General features: G+C 37.3%; 1 protein-coding gene across 6 annotated transcripts in view; it reads left to right on the top strand.

Annotated features, from left to right (window-relative positions):
* Positions 1–9,670, top strand: part of mahj (LisH and WD40 domain-containing protein mahjong) — a 115,484-nt gene extending 105,814 nt beyond the window's left edge. For 5 of the 6 annotated variants that reach the window (XM_083132147.1, XM_083132141.1, XM_083132144.1 and 2 more), the window contains exons 27-28: positions 6,463–6,504; positions 8,535–9,670. In XM_083132147.1, coding sequence (XP_082988273.1) covers positions 6,463–6,504; positions 8,535–8,680 — 188 coding nt within the window. In that variant the 3' untranslated portion in view covers positions 8,681–9,670. The remainder of the gene's footprint in view (positions 1–6,462; positions 6,505–8,534) is intronic. The other variant, XM_083132146.1, reaches the window with a different exon arrangement.
* The last annotated feature ends 3,156 nt before the right edge of the window (positions 9,671–12,826 follow it).

Genomic DNA, 12,826 nt, shown 5'->3' with positions numbered 1-12,826 from the left:
TACCGATACACCGATATGCCTATATCGGCCGATACCGATAGAGTACCAATTAATCGGTCCCATCCCTAATAAATACAATAACAAATGCCTACCAGTATTTGTCAGTTAAGCAAGAGGTGCATAAAAATTGTGCGGTAAGTGATTCTTTAAACAAACAACTTCTGTGTTATTCTTGTTGCTCATAAACCAATTTGAACTTTTTGCTAATGCACTGATCTGAGAAAAAGTTGCAAATGTTCTATGATGACCCTTGACACACACCTGGCACACACTGTGTAAAGGAGTCTGTTGTATATACGTTAGTCACAACCTGACTTCTCAACAGGGTCTAGGTTAGAAGCAGGAGTACTTCTCTGTACTTGCATTCAGAAAATGAGAACTTGAAAAATATATTACCCTGTAGAATTATTCTATGCCAAATCAACACAGATATGTGCAATGTCCAACCTGACCAACTCCGATTTTCATGAAATTTGGGGAGTTGAAACTATTCATGGAACTTAGTAACTATCAAAATTTTTAGTCTTGTGCGTCTTGTAATTGTTAAATTATTCAAGGTCAAATTTCACATAATTTGCCCTTTTTGAGCCTGCTTAGCTATACTAAATGTGCTGTAACTCCACCCCTATTTCACCTAGGAAGCTCAAATAAAGCTTATTGTACAGGGAATTGAACAAGCTTTCCAGTGCTTACATGGAGTTACAGCACATTTAGTATAGCTAAGCGAGCTCAAAAAGGGCAGTTTATGTGAAATTGGAGTTTGAATAATTTAACAATTACAAGATGCAATTGACTAAAAATTTTCATACTTGCTACGTTCCATGCATAGTTTCAACTCCCCAAATTTAATGAAAATCAGAAGTGGTCAGGTTGTGGACTGTGTTAATTTCATATGGAATGACTCTGTAGCAAATGCAACTCTCCTCATTGAAACTCTCGAAAGCTCCAAAGCATATCTGTAATTGTTTGTGGCTGGTATCCGGAGAGAATCTATTATTCGCTGTCAGGAAAGCTTCATAATGGGACTGGTCAGGAAAAGCTAATTGTAGATGGCATCACAATAGTTGTCCTTGGACTTCACAAATAACTTGTCTTATTTAAATGCATGGGGAATTCAATACTTGGCATGGTGTTATTACATTAAACGGCAACTTTAATTTAATTTTAACATGAGAAATTATGTCAGAACAAGATATTATGAATAATCAGTGCTGTAAAAACTAGTATTTTGAAAAAAGGTATTTGTCGATAACAGAAAATATGATTGTTTAAGTCACTTGCATTGTTCATAATTTAACCTTTTTGGGTCCCAAGCGTCTCGATCGAGATACCCAAATGTAACCCCCGCGGTCCCAAGCATCTTGATCGAGATGCTGTGTCAAGGTCGTAGTTTTTACGTTATAACTTTTCTATTTTTGGCTAGAATTTCAATTTTTTTATATATATATTGTTCCTAACACATGTATTTAACAGATATGTTTCTTGCACCTTTTTTTTTCATGAAAATGGAGGGGGAAAAGGGACATCTCTTTTGCATCTCTTTTCAAGGGAAAATTTTTGCTGACAAAGGAAGGTGGGCTTTGTTGTTCTAAAGCAATGCTTTTAACTCCTGCCTGGTAACTGCATTCGAAGGAAGCTTGTTTATCAGTATCCGATGTCAAAATGAAATTTTTCCATGAGGGCGCAAGCAGGGAGGGGAAGGGGGAAGACTGGTTGTTGAATCTGCATTGTGAGAATGGAATTTCGAAGCACGCTGAAGAAAACCTTTGTTTTTTAGCACAAGTGTCCACAAGTTGCAACACAGGTTACCCTGCATTGCCTAAAAATAGAATTTCAAGCAACTGCAAGAATCTGCGCTCATTTTTCACTGCATTCTAGCTTTTCGTCCGTGAAAGTTGTGCATAAGTGTGTCGTTTTGTGACAATTTTTTAAAATTATTTTTTGGGGGTTTCCTCCCTTCCACCTCCATATATACGCCGAATTTGCATAAATTTTGCATTTTGTGCATTTTGATATTCTTTTTATCAGGGGGGGCACCATTTTTTTAAAAAAATATATTTTTGAGGGGATTTCTCCCCTTTCCCCCTCCATATGTATGCCGAATGTGCATAAATTATATATTGTCTGAATCTGTGATTCATTCTGCGTACAACGGTATATCTTTCATATCTCTAGGGCATTTAGTTTCTGAGCTATAGTCATTTCAATGTAACTGCATTTCACTCAATTCCGAAGCTTGAGACAGTGACGTACAAGCCTTTCGTTTCAGGGGTACAACTCGCGAAATATTGGTCATATGACAATGATGAAAATATTTTTCTGTTTCTTACATGCCAGCGATAATTTCTATGTGCATTTTGAACTTTTCATATCTTTTTTTTTCGGGCAGGCAGGGGGAGAAACCCCTTATTTTCTTTAAAAATATATATTTTTGAGGGGATTTCCCCCCTTTCCCCCTCCATATGCATGCCGAATGTGCATAAATTATATATCGTCTGAATCTATGATTCATTCTGCGTACAACGGTATATCGTTCATATCTCCAGGGCAAATAGTCTCTGAGCTAAAGTCATTTCAAGGTACCGCTGCATTTTGAAGCTTGAATCAGTGGCGTGCCGACCATTCCTTTTGGGGGTACAACTCACGTTACATTGGTCATATGATAATAATGCAAATATTTATGTGTTCCTTACATGTCAGCGATCATTTCCATGTGCGTGTCGACACTGTCATGTTTTTTTTTCTTGGAGGATCCCATTTTTTTCCCCCGAAAGTTTGGAATTTTGAGAGTTAGCCCCCTCCCCACCGCCACATATATGCCGAATTTGCATAAATTTCATATATTCTGAATCTCTGGTTCATTCCGCGTACAACGGTATATCACTCATCTCTCTAGGGAAATTAGCCTCCGATCTACATTCATTTAATTGAAACTCTGCATTTTGCTCAAAATCGGCTCGGGACCAAGGGAGGTTACATGTGAAAATGGCCTTGGGACTCAAAAGGTTAAGTGCTTCATTGTTGGTCCGTTAAAGAATAATACATAATGATTTCATGTGACTGAAGTTTTATTTTCGTAGTTGTTATTAATAACTGACGTTTTGTGCAACATGATATCACACTTGTTGAAATCGTAAAAAAAATGGTTCTCTGTTTTATGTATTCATTTATTTATGGAGAAGAATAGTTATTTTTTAAAGGATCTTCTTGTGTCTCCAACCTCTAGGACTTTACTTACAAGAATTATAATTTTGAAATTGTTTGTAACAAAAGAGAAGGAGTTGGGTACAAAAGTACAAGGGGATACAAATAATACAAAAATTAATACAAAAAAAAACTTGTGTTAACATTAAATCTAAATTTTTAAATTGTCGACCCACTGCAGCAGGGAACGACTCAAAAGCTCTTTGTGCATAAGCATATACTATTTAGCCTGTTCAAGCTGCCTTTTCCTTGCACTTTAATGCATTAATTCTTTATCTTGTCATTTTTGGAACCTTATGACCAGCTACATCATCTGAAGTGTTTGTAAAACACATTTTTTTTTACCTATTTCGACAAGTAAGTCTTCGTTTCGGTGTCGAGTATGTCATACCTTCATATATGTATATATACTATATTGAACGCAACTCCAACTGGTGGCTGGGAAACAGTGAATCAGCGATCAGTTGAATTTTCTTCGACTGAGATTGGACATTTTCGAGTAACAAGTTACCAAATGTTGTTTGCAGGACTAAACAAATGAGCGTTGGGTCCACCACATGTTGCTGAATGTACCGTAAGGCGAGAAAAAGTCTTCTCGGGCAATGATATTGTCAGCCCCAGAAATCAGCGGGGGTTGATGGTACAACTGCACATGCTGTCCTGAACGATGAAGTTTCTGGAAGGTCCACCTACAGGTCAGACTGCAGCCTGACACACCCAGTTGGAGTTGTGATCAGTATAATGGACAAAAACGACAAAACTAAAGTATTATGTGCAGTTTTGAAGAAATGACATGTTAATTGCTGCCACACGGTGCTGAGAAAACCTTTTCTCATCTGGCCGCTGAAGATTTATGAAGAAAAATCATACTGGATAGGAACTAACCATCATTTGTTGAAATTATATCATATCATGAAATTATAAGTGGCGACTGCATTGGGTGGTTTACTCAAAGATTCTTGATTCAGGTTTTTGTGAGTTCCTGTTCATTAATTTTGTACCAACATTATTCATACTGATTGTTGCAGTTAACTTCAAGAGAAAGAAAAGTGCTGTGAAGAAATTCCTTTAAATTGTCATAGCCCCAAACTTGCTTATTAAATTTTATATGCTAGGTCATTATCAGAGAGAAATAAAACTTTACATCGAATATATATTAATCTGAACGTGTATTTTGTTACAAACTTGGGGAGCCTTATTGCTACATAATTTTTACAGTGAATGAGATATACATGCATGACATTAATTGCACATACAGCTTTTTCTATACTTGTTCTTAATTGGTTTCATTTCATTTGCTTCTTAGTTAGAATATTCTGATTAACATGTACCTAAAATTATTTTGTAAGAAGTGCAAACCAAGCTAAAGAGGGATATTTTTTTTATATCAACTCCATAAATGCATGCAACAACACACTGAAATAACAATACGTGTAGACCCAATTTTGTAGCATGTTAAAAAATATTGAAATAATTTTTCTTCAATATCATAAGATCACGACACTTCCTGATTGAGCCAACAGTTTTCCTCAGAAAAAGTATTCGGAAGGTTACAGGTTTAAACCACATTTCATAATTTTCCTCAGACATGCCAGGCAAATGTTGTGATACTACATTTCCTAATAGTAGAACTAATTGATGTCAAATCAACATCATAACATCATTGCAAAGTAAAGTCCATATTTTAGAAATAAATTAAAACAATGTATCCATATGTAATAAACATATGTTATTGTGAGACATGCGCTTCGAAAGGTTAACTTTCAAAGTTTAGTTTCCACTTTCTACCGCTAGGAGTCGGCAGGAGGCACTGGAGAACAGATCTTTCTCTGTGCTTGATTATCATGTGAACAAGTCTGTGATTGTGTGCAACAGCATTTCCGTACCAAATATCGGAGAAAACCACATACGGGGAAGGCCTTTTGTAAGTGGTATGAACATTTCAGAGATTCGGGCTGCATCTGTAAACGAAAATTGACTGGCCGTCCGTCGACTGGGGAAGAGACAATGCAACGAGTGCGCACATGTTTCGTGCGGAGTCCACAGAAATCAACCTACCGGGCAGCGAGAGAACTTCAACTTCCACAGAAAACTGTCTGGCGGGTTCTGCGGAAACGTTTACAAATGGAACCCTACCGCTTGCAACTAGTTCAAGCCTTAAAATACACTGATTATGCTTTGCGTGTGTTTTTCTGTGCTGATTTCCTCGCATTAATGGAAGGGGATGGGTTCTCTGAGAGGTTAATTTACACTGATGAAGCAACTTTTCACCTTTCATGGAAAGTGAATAGACACAATGTAAGGATTTGGGGAACTGCTAACCCCCATGAATTTGTGGAACAAGAACGCGATTCTCCCAAAGTGAATGCCTTTTGTGCCATTTTCCATGAAAAGATTTATGGGCCCTTTTTCTTCCATGAACGTACTGTGACAGGACTTGTTTTCCTTGATATGCTGCAACTATGGCTCCTTCCACAGCTTGCAGAGGATAGCGCAGATTTCATTCTCCAATTGGATGGTGCCCCTGCGCATTACCATGGCAGCTTTCGGGATCATCTCAATGGGGCATTGGAACAACGTTGGATAGGCCTTGCATCTCCGGAGGATCGACCTCTCCTTCATTGGCCACCTCGTTCCCCCGACTTGACCCCATGTGATTTCTTCATGTGGGTTTTGTCAAGGATCATGTTTACGTACCACCACTTCCAACAACATTGGATGACCTGCGTGCCCGCATAACAGCAGCCATTGCTGATATTGACCGCAACATGCTACACAAGGTTTGGCAGGAGATAGACTATCGGCTTGATGTGTGGCATGTTACGCGAGGTGCTCGCATAGAACACTTGTGATTTGTTTGGAAAAAACTTTGACAGTTTACCTTTCTTAGCACATGTCTCACAATAACATTTGTTTCTTATATTTCAGAGAATAAATGTCTGAAATCGGGTCCATCATTTTGACTTACCCTGTATTACCATTAACTTAAAAACTTTCACATGTTGTATGCTGAGATAAAGTGACGTACTCTTCAAGTGTTCAACTGTATGTGAACAGGAGTATACATGATGCGATCTAGCAGGAAAACAATTCTTGATGGATTTTCTAAAGTGTTCGTACTTTTTTGCCTTATTTTGTGATACTAAAAAGATTGGGTCTCTTAACAGTATATATATATTTTTCTTTAAAAAAAAAAAAACACTGGCCACAGTGAGTTGTTGTGATGCATATGTTTGATATCTTTAATGCTTTTTCCAGTGCTCAATGCTTGGTTGCCTGCTGTTTATCCTGCTGTCCATGGTAATCACATTTTTTCTATTGCTCTGGGTCTGGTGCTGTTTGCTTAATATGGAACTAATGTTTTAAATTGTACACAATTTGTACTGAATGATATAACTCGTATATCCTGTTTGTAATGGCTTTATTTTTTTTATTAATCTGTGTGCCCATGTTCTAATAATGTCATGCATTTGAATTAAACTTTAATTCGGATTGACCATAACAAGTTTGAAAGTGTTGAATGCAAATTATAAAAAGCGATTGGGCAAAGAAATATAAATGGAATTACTCTTGTACAAGTGATAAATAGCCCACATTCCTGCATTAAGTATAACATGCCAATTTTTCGATCAGGTTTATATGGATCATACACCTGTAGACCAGAGTTAAATCCGAGGACATATATTTATACAGTATTTATTTTTGACGTATTTCTATTTTCCGATATACATATTGGATTTTGTTGGGAAAAAAATTTTGAGTACTTTAGAATCGCTAAATGTCCTTCTCGGTGTATTAATGTAATTTGAGATGTATACATAAAACTTCAAAATAGCATTCAAATACAGGCTTGCGACAGAAGCTTGTAGATTCAAATCCTAACCTGCACATCCTCAATGTCCCTCCATCTATTTCATCCAATTATCATTGCAATTAGCCAAATATGGCAGAAAAGCAATATAAATCAGAAGAAAACATATTTAATATCTTGCTGTAACACCAAGGATCCTAGATTCAAATCCTTGTTGTGTCATTTTATCGTCATCACTAATTCCCACTGTCGTGATTCACTCAGGTGGGTATAGAAGTAAGATGCAATAAGTGAAATAGCAATATATATAAATTCCATGGTGCACCCCTCGGAGGGCCAGGCATGCAACCAATGCCCCCCTTTTTTTTTCAAAAGGATACGTGGATAATGCTTTCGAGTCCTATCGTCGCAGTTTTCTTGCTTTTGAGATCGTAACCTGCTACTTCTTGTTTTTATGTAGTCCCTAATTGTCCTCATGAAGCTAGGTCATCATCAAAATTTTGGAGACTTCCGCCGGAAATCGATCCCTAGGCTGTACGTGAGTCTAGCAGAATATATGAACAGGAATTGCTGCTTTCGCATTATCCCTGATGATAGCAATATATGCATTCGAAACATTGGACACTAATACCGATTTAACCTGGCTGGTAACATGAGAACACTTGTTTGAATATAAATAGTAGTTTGCTGTATTCTGAACGTGAGTTTAATTCAGCTTGTTTTTGTTATCCTGTGTGTTTTTCCAGATGTATTACTTGATTTTGTGAATTACACATGCGCATTGAATGGCATGAGAAAGTGTTTTGAGGCTTCGTTGTATTATGTTGTGCAATATCCATGTCAAATGAAAACTGTTCACCACACATAGACCTCAAGGTGCGCAAAAGTTGATAACATGAACATTACTGCCATCTGTGGAGAAGGTGGAAAGCACAGTGACAACTTGCACGTATACGCTCGTTGTTTGTTTGAAATCAGATTAGTAACACCTGTATTTGTCCAGCATCGAAATAGAGGTGAGTAAAGAAGAGCAGCAGAGAGGTGTTGTTTCTTTCCTGACTGCTGAGGGTGCTGGAGTTGCATAAGAGATTCCAGGATGGACACATGTCACTCAAGACGATCCACGCCCAGGACAGGCCCATTGCGTTATTACTCGTGATGCCATTGCAATTTTGCTGGGGAAACAATTCTGCATCCTCCGTACATCCTGGATCTTTCCCCATGTGGTTTTCACCTTTTTTGCAACCTGCAAGACTTTCATGGACATCAGAGAAGCACGTGTGCGACTGGACAAGTTTGTGGATCTGTAAGCAGCCGACAAACTTCTACAGAATGGAATTAACCATCTTGTCTCCCAGTGGGATAAATGTGTGGAGAGATAATACATTTGAAATGAAACTTTTTGATGGCTGACCTGTTTTCATTTGACTGCCCCGTATAGATTACCTACAGATATTCCAGTACTAATGTTGTCTTAGCATATGTACCAGCTTGAACATTATTTTTGTTGTTCTTTCAGACGGCCAGGCAGGAGATGCTGAGGAACAGAATGCAGATGATAATGAAAACATGGAAGAGGAGAACAGATCATCGGAGAGTGAATCTGTTGCAAGTTTAAGCACTGGGGATGATAATGATACTGACGATGATTTCCTGGGTTTTTAATTGCTAAGATACCCTCTTGCTCAATTGCAAAATGGTGCTTTTGTGAGATTTTGAAACAAGAAATCAGTTTCCAAGAATGATAAGTTGTTTTCCATACAACGCACAAATGTGTGAGAATGGGAGTGTTTGATTCAATGCAAACATACTGGAGTACCAATAATAATAATATTGTGACTTCCTATGTTTTGTTTGCTTATGAAGAAGATAAAGTTCTGTTATGAAGTGAAATTTTTTTGTTGTAGATGACCTGCTAGTAATTTTGCATTGACAAAAGTGACACCCTGGAATTTTTAAAAATATAATATATTGTGATTTACCTGCTATAATTCGGAGAAGGGAAAGTGCCAGCACAATGTACAATACTAGTTTTATTTCCTTTTTTTTTTTTTTTTGTATATGTATGAATAATTATAGATATATATATATATATATGCATGTGGAAAATGTGGCTGTGTAAATGTGCGAATGATTTGAGTAGTTACTGGAAACACATATAATGTGCTTTGTGAGTAGTAATAATTTAATACTGATAATTTTTGTAAATCGGTGAAGAAAACAATTTATAAGATAAGAGCGATATTTTGTCCATGCTTAAATTTTTTGTGCATTTTTTTAAATAAAAAAGGAAGCAAATGCAGATTGTGTTGGAAAATAGAAAGTTCTGACGGATCGTTCATGATGCAAGCGTTCTCTCTACTGCTGATTCAAGATTTCTATCTCGCTGGCTTCAAATTCTGTGCAGTACTGACATGCAGAAGTCAGATATTTTTACATTGCTGAGAATTTTTTCCACATCTTTCTTTTTTTTTGTGTACTTATTCAAATTGCGTTGTTTCATACTTTTGCGTGCATCTTTTTTTTTTCATCCATTTTTGTTTGGAGTTTTTTTTTTCACAATGCTTGTGGTTGTTACATTGTGAAAGATGAGAGATGTTACCCTTGTACATTTTAAGGAGATGGATATGATAATAAAATGATAAAGAAGACTGATATGATCAATGTAAATTGTAATTTGTACCTTAACATTGCATTAGAACTATTCACATACAGGGTGACCCAAAATAGTATTTACACTCTTTGAATGTTAATAACAGGAACACTAATACAGGTAACTGCAAGTATGTTTTTTTTTCTCCATACCTTGAAGTTGTAGATGTTGGTTGACAGCATTCTTTTGCCTGCAATGCTGTAGAACATATCAGCACATAACAAACATCAAATATGGTTTCCAAAAGAGGGGAAGCACAGGTATCTCAATCTCATGCCACATATCTTTGTGGCATACACATTGTTCTTCACAGTTCCCCACAGGTAGAAATCTAACTGTTTGAAATCAAGAGATCTGGGTGGATATTCGACACTTCTTGCTCGAAAGATAAGTTGCTTCCCTCAGCCACTTTGTGTACATAAATTGCTTCCCTCAGCCATTTTGTGTACATAAGTAATAATAATAATTCCCTGAATGTTAGTGACAATAGTTCTACATTAACAAGCAATGTTAATTGGACACTATCCGTTGTCTATACTTTTTATAGTGTCCAATTAACATTGCATGGTAAGTAATAGCTAGAGGCATGCATATTTTGTTTTTGACAAAAACACGAAATGTGAAATAACACATTTTAATGTAACTTTTCATGTTTCTGAAAGGTGTGAGGTGCATTTTCCACCCTGTTTTGTCACGAAATAGTACGAAATGAACTGCAAAATGCGAAATAGACTCTTAAACACAAAATGTAGAGTTTATTTACCAACGCGACACTTTCTGAAGTCAGAATTATCCTGAAAGTTATGCAATTCTCGTGAACTTTGTTAATTCTGCTGTAAGTAAATATTTGAGAAGCAAAAATGGACCCCTTTATGCAGGAATAAACTTAATATTCTAGGTTCTAGGGGAGGCAAACATTGACGGCCAAGTGTACCTGCAGGGGCAATCACAGTCCACAATTTCACAGCTTCGTTCGCATTACCTGCTCTTCTTAGTCTTATCAAGTTCAGAACCGTTGCTAGGGGGTGGCGAGAGTCGGCCCTGGGTGCCGAACGATCTAAATTGAAATATATTGTAAGATTGATTGATTGATTTTTGGTTTTAACTCTATGCACAGAAATGCTAATCGGGACTGGACCTACAATTTAAAGTGGGATCTGAACCACTTTGCGGTGTGCCTCCACCGGGTATCCAACCCGGGACCCCTTGATCACAAGGCAACAATGTTACCACTACACCATCGGGGAGGCACAACATTCTAAAAGAGAGAATGCATTGTGGCAGCGTGAAATTATTTGGGCCCTATTAAATCAATATTGATTACAGCCTGCAAAAAAAATTGGATCCAAAAATTTTCGTGCTCGCTTCACTTGCAATGTATCATTCTTCTTCTGTAATGCATTGTAAATTCCCCGACATAGAAATAAGACTTGTGTTAATTGATTTTTGTCTTAAATGCATGAACAATTGTTTGGAGGAAAGGGATTGTGCACATTTGAGAGACAATTTATGCTGTTGGTTTATTGTGAGATGAATGAATGGGATGTGTAATGTATTTAAATAATATCGCTCCATGTTGCATATACGTGAAACATATATCTTTCACGAAAGTTATACATGTTAATGTAAGAAATAATTATATTTGGAATGCATTTATCAAGCATTTTCTGTCCTCCTCCTCCTACTACTACTGTTACTACTACTACTACTGCTGCTGATGGGCCCCGGGTTCGAATCCTGGCTTGGGCATGGATGTTTGGGAGTGTCCGTCAATTTAATCATATCATCACTCAGATCTTCGCAAATTAGCCAAAAGTGGCACAAGAAGTGAAGTAAAATAAAGCAAATCAATAATAATATTATTATTATTAAAATTATTATTATTATTGGTACTTCTATCCTGGTACTCCTTCCCCCCCCCCCCCCAGACAAAAATTCCTGGTTGCGCCTCTGGCTGTTATGAAATTAAAACAATGGAATACCTTCATGCGGTCACACACACTCAATGTAGACATTCCAGCTTCAAATACAAGAAGTCCAGTCAGGTATCTTTAATGGTTTCTCTGTTATTAACACTCAAAGAGTGTAAACATTATTTTGGGACACACTGTACCTAGGTATACACAGAGTGGCCAAGAAGTCAGTTTCTTTTGTAACTGTATATGTAATTCTAAGAATTAAATTTAAAGTGGTGTTAAGAGTTCCACCGGGCAAACAGTGTTAAGCATTAGCGTTATCTGTGTAGAGACTGCTGAATGCGAGCATCTGGTGGTGGGAGTAGGAACTAATGGAAGCAAGTATGCAGAAGCCTGTTGCTTCTAGGGGAAACTGACTTTTGGCCCACCCTGTATGTAAACCATTTGGTCTAAGCTGTTCTTCCTGCACTTGCCGAACGTTGTTACTGTCAACCCCCAACCCAAGTAAAGCTACATTAGAAGGATCGAATGTACATACAGCACATGCTAACTACCTCCATGAAAACTGTGCAAAATATGATTCTTAAGACAAAACAAGTGGGGATTAAACTGTGAAGGTGGCAAGAGCACGTGGGTAAATGTTGCTTCTCTGGTTTCCATTCGACCATCACTGTCTGGCAGTTATTTTTCTCATTTATTTACATACAAGTTGGCACATGAAAGCTATGTAGAAATTTTAGCAAAATAATGCAGTTTCAACAGGACTGGAACAAGGGTTCCTGGAATACCATACCATTGCTCTACCAAGTGAGGTGGCTTATCCTGATTTTTCACTGCTTGGAATTGTCTCGGCCACTGGCTCAGTTGGTAGAATAATGGCATGGCATGCCAGAGACCTAGGTTCTAGTCCTGGTTGAGCCTGCATTCTTTGCTAAAATTTATACATTCCTAATTTGTGATTGGCACACAAACTGAGTGCTTTCACAGGTTTGAACTAAACGTGGCTTATATTTATAAAAGAGGATATGTATGCAAGTCACTCATCTGATTGATTAAACATTCGAATTAAGTTTTTTTTTACATTAAGATTTTTAAAAATATGACTGCTTGGAAAAACAATACAGGAATGCCTAGAACTTCAAAATGGAGTACATACTTTGTGAGTGGAAACATGGTTACATGGTTAAAGCGAAACTTTTTTGCAGCATATCCCAGGAAGCAAGGCCAGACTGGCCCATGGGG

This window comes from Lepisma saccharinum, chromosome 12, assembly GCF_977018435.1.
Source record: "Lepisma saccharinum chromosome 12, izLepSacc3.1, whole genome shotgun sequence".
Classification (NCBI taxonomy): domain Eukaryota; kingdom Metazoa; phylum Arthropoda; class Insecta; order Zygentoma; family Lepismatidae; genus Lepisma; species Lepisma saccharinum.
This window is presented reverse-complemented; position numbering and strand designations above follow the sequence as displayed.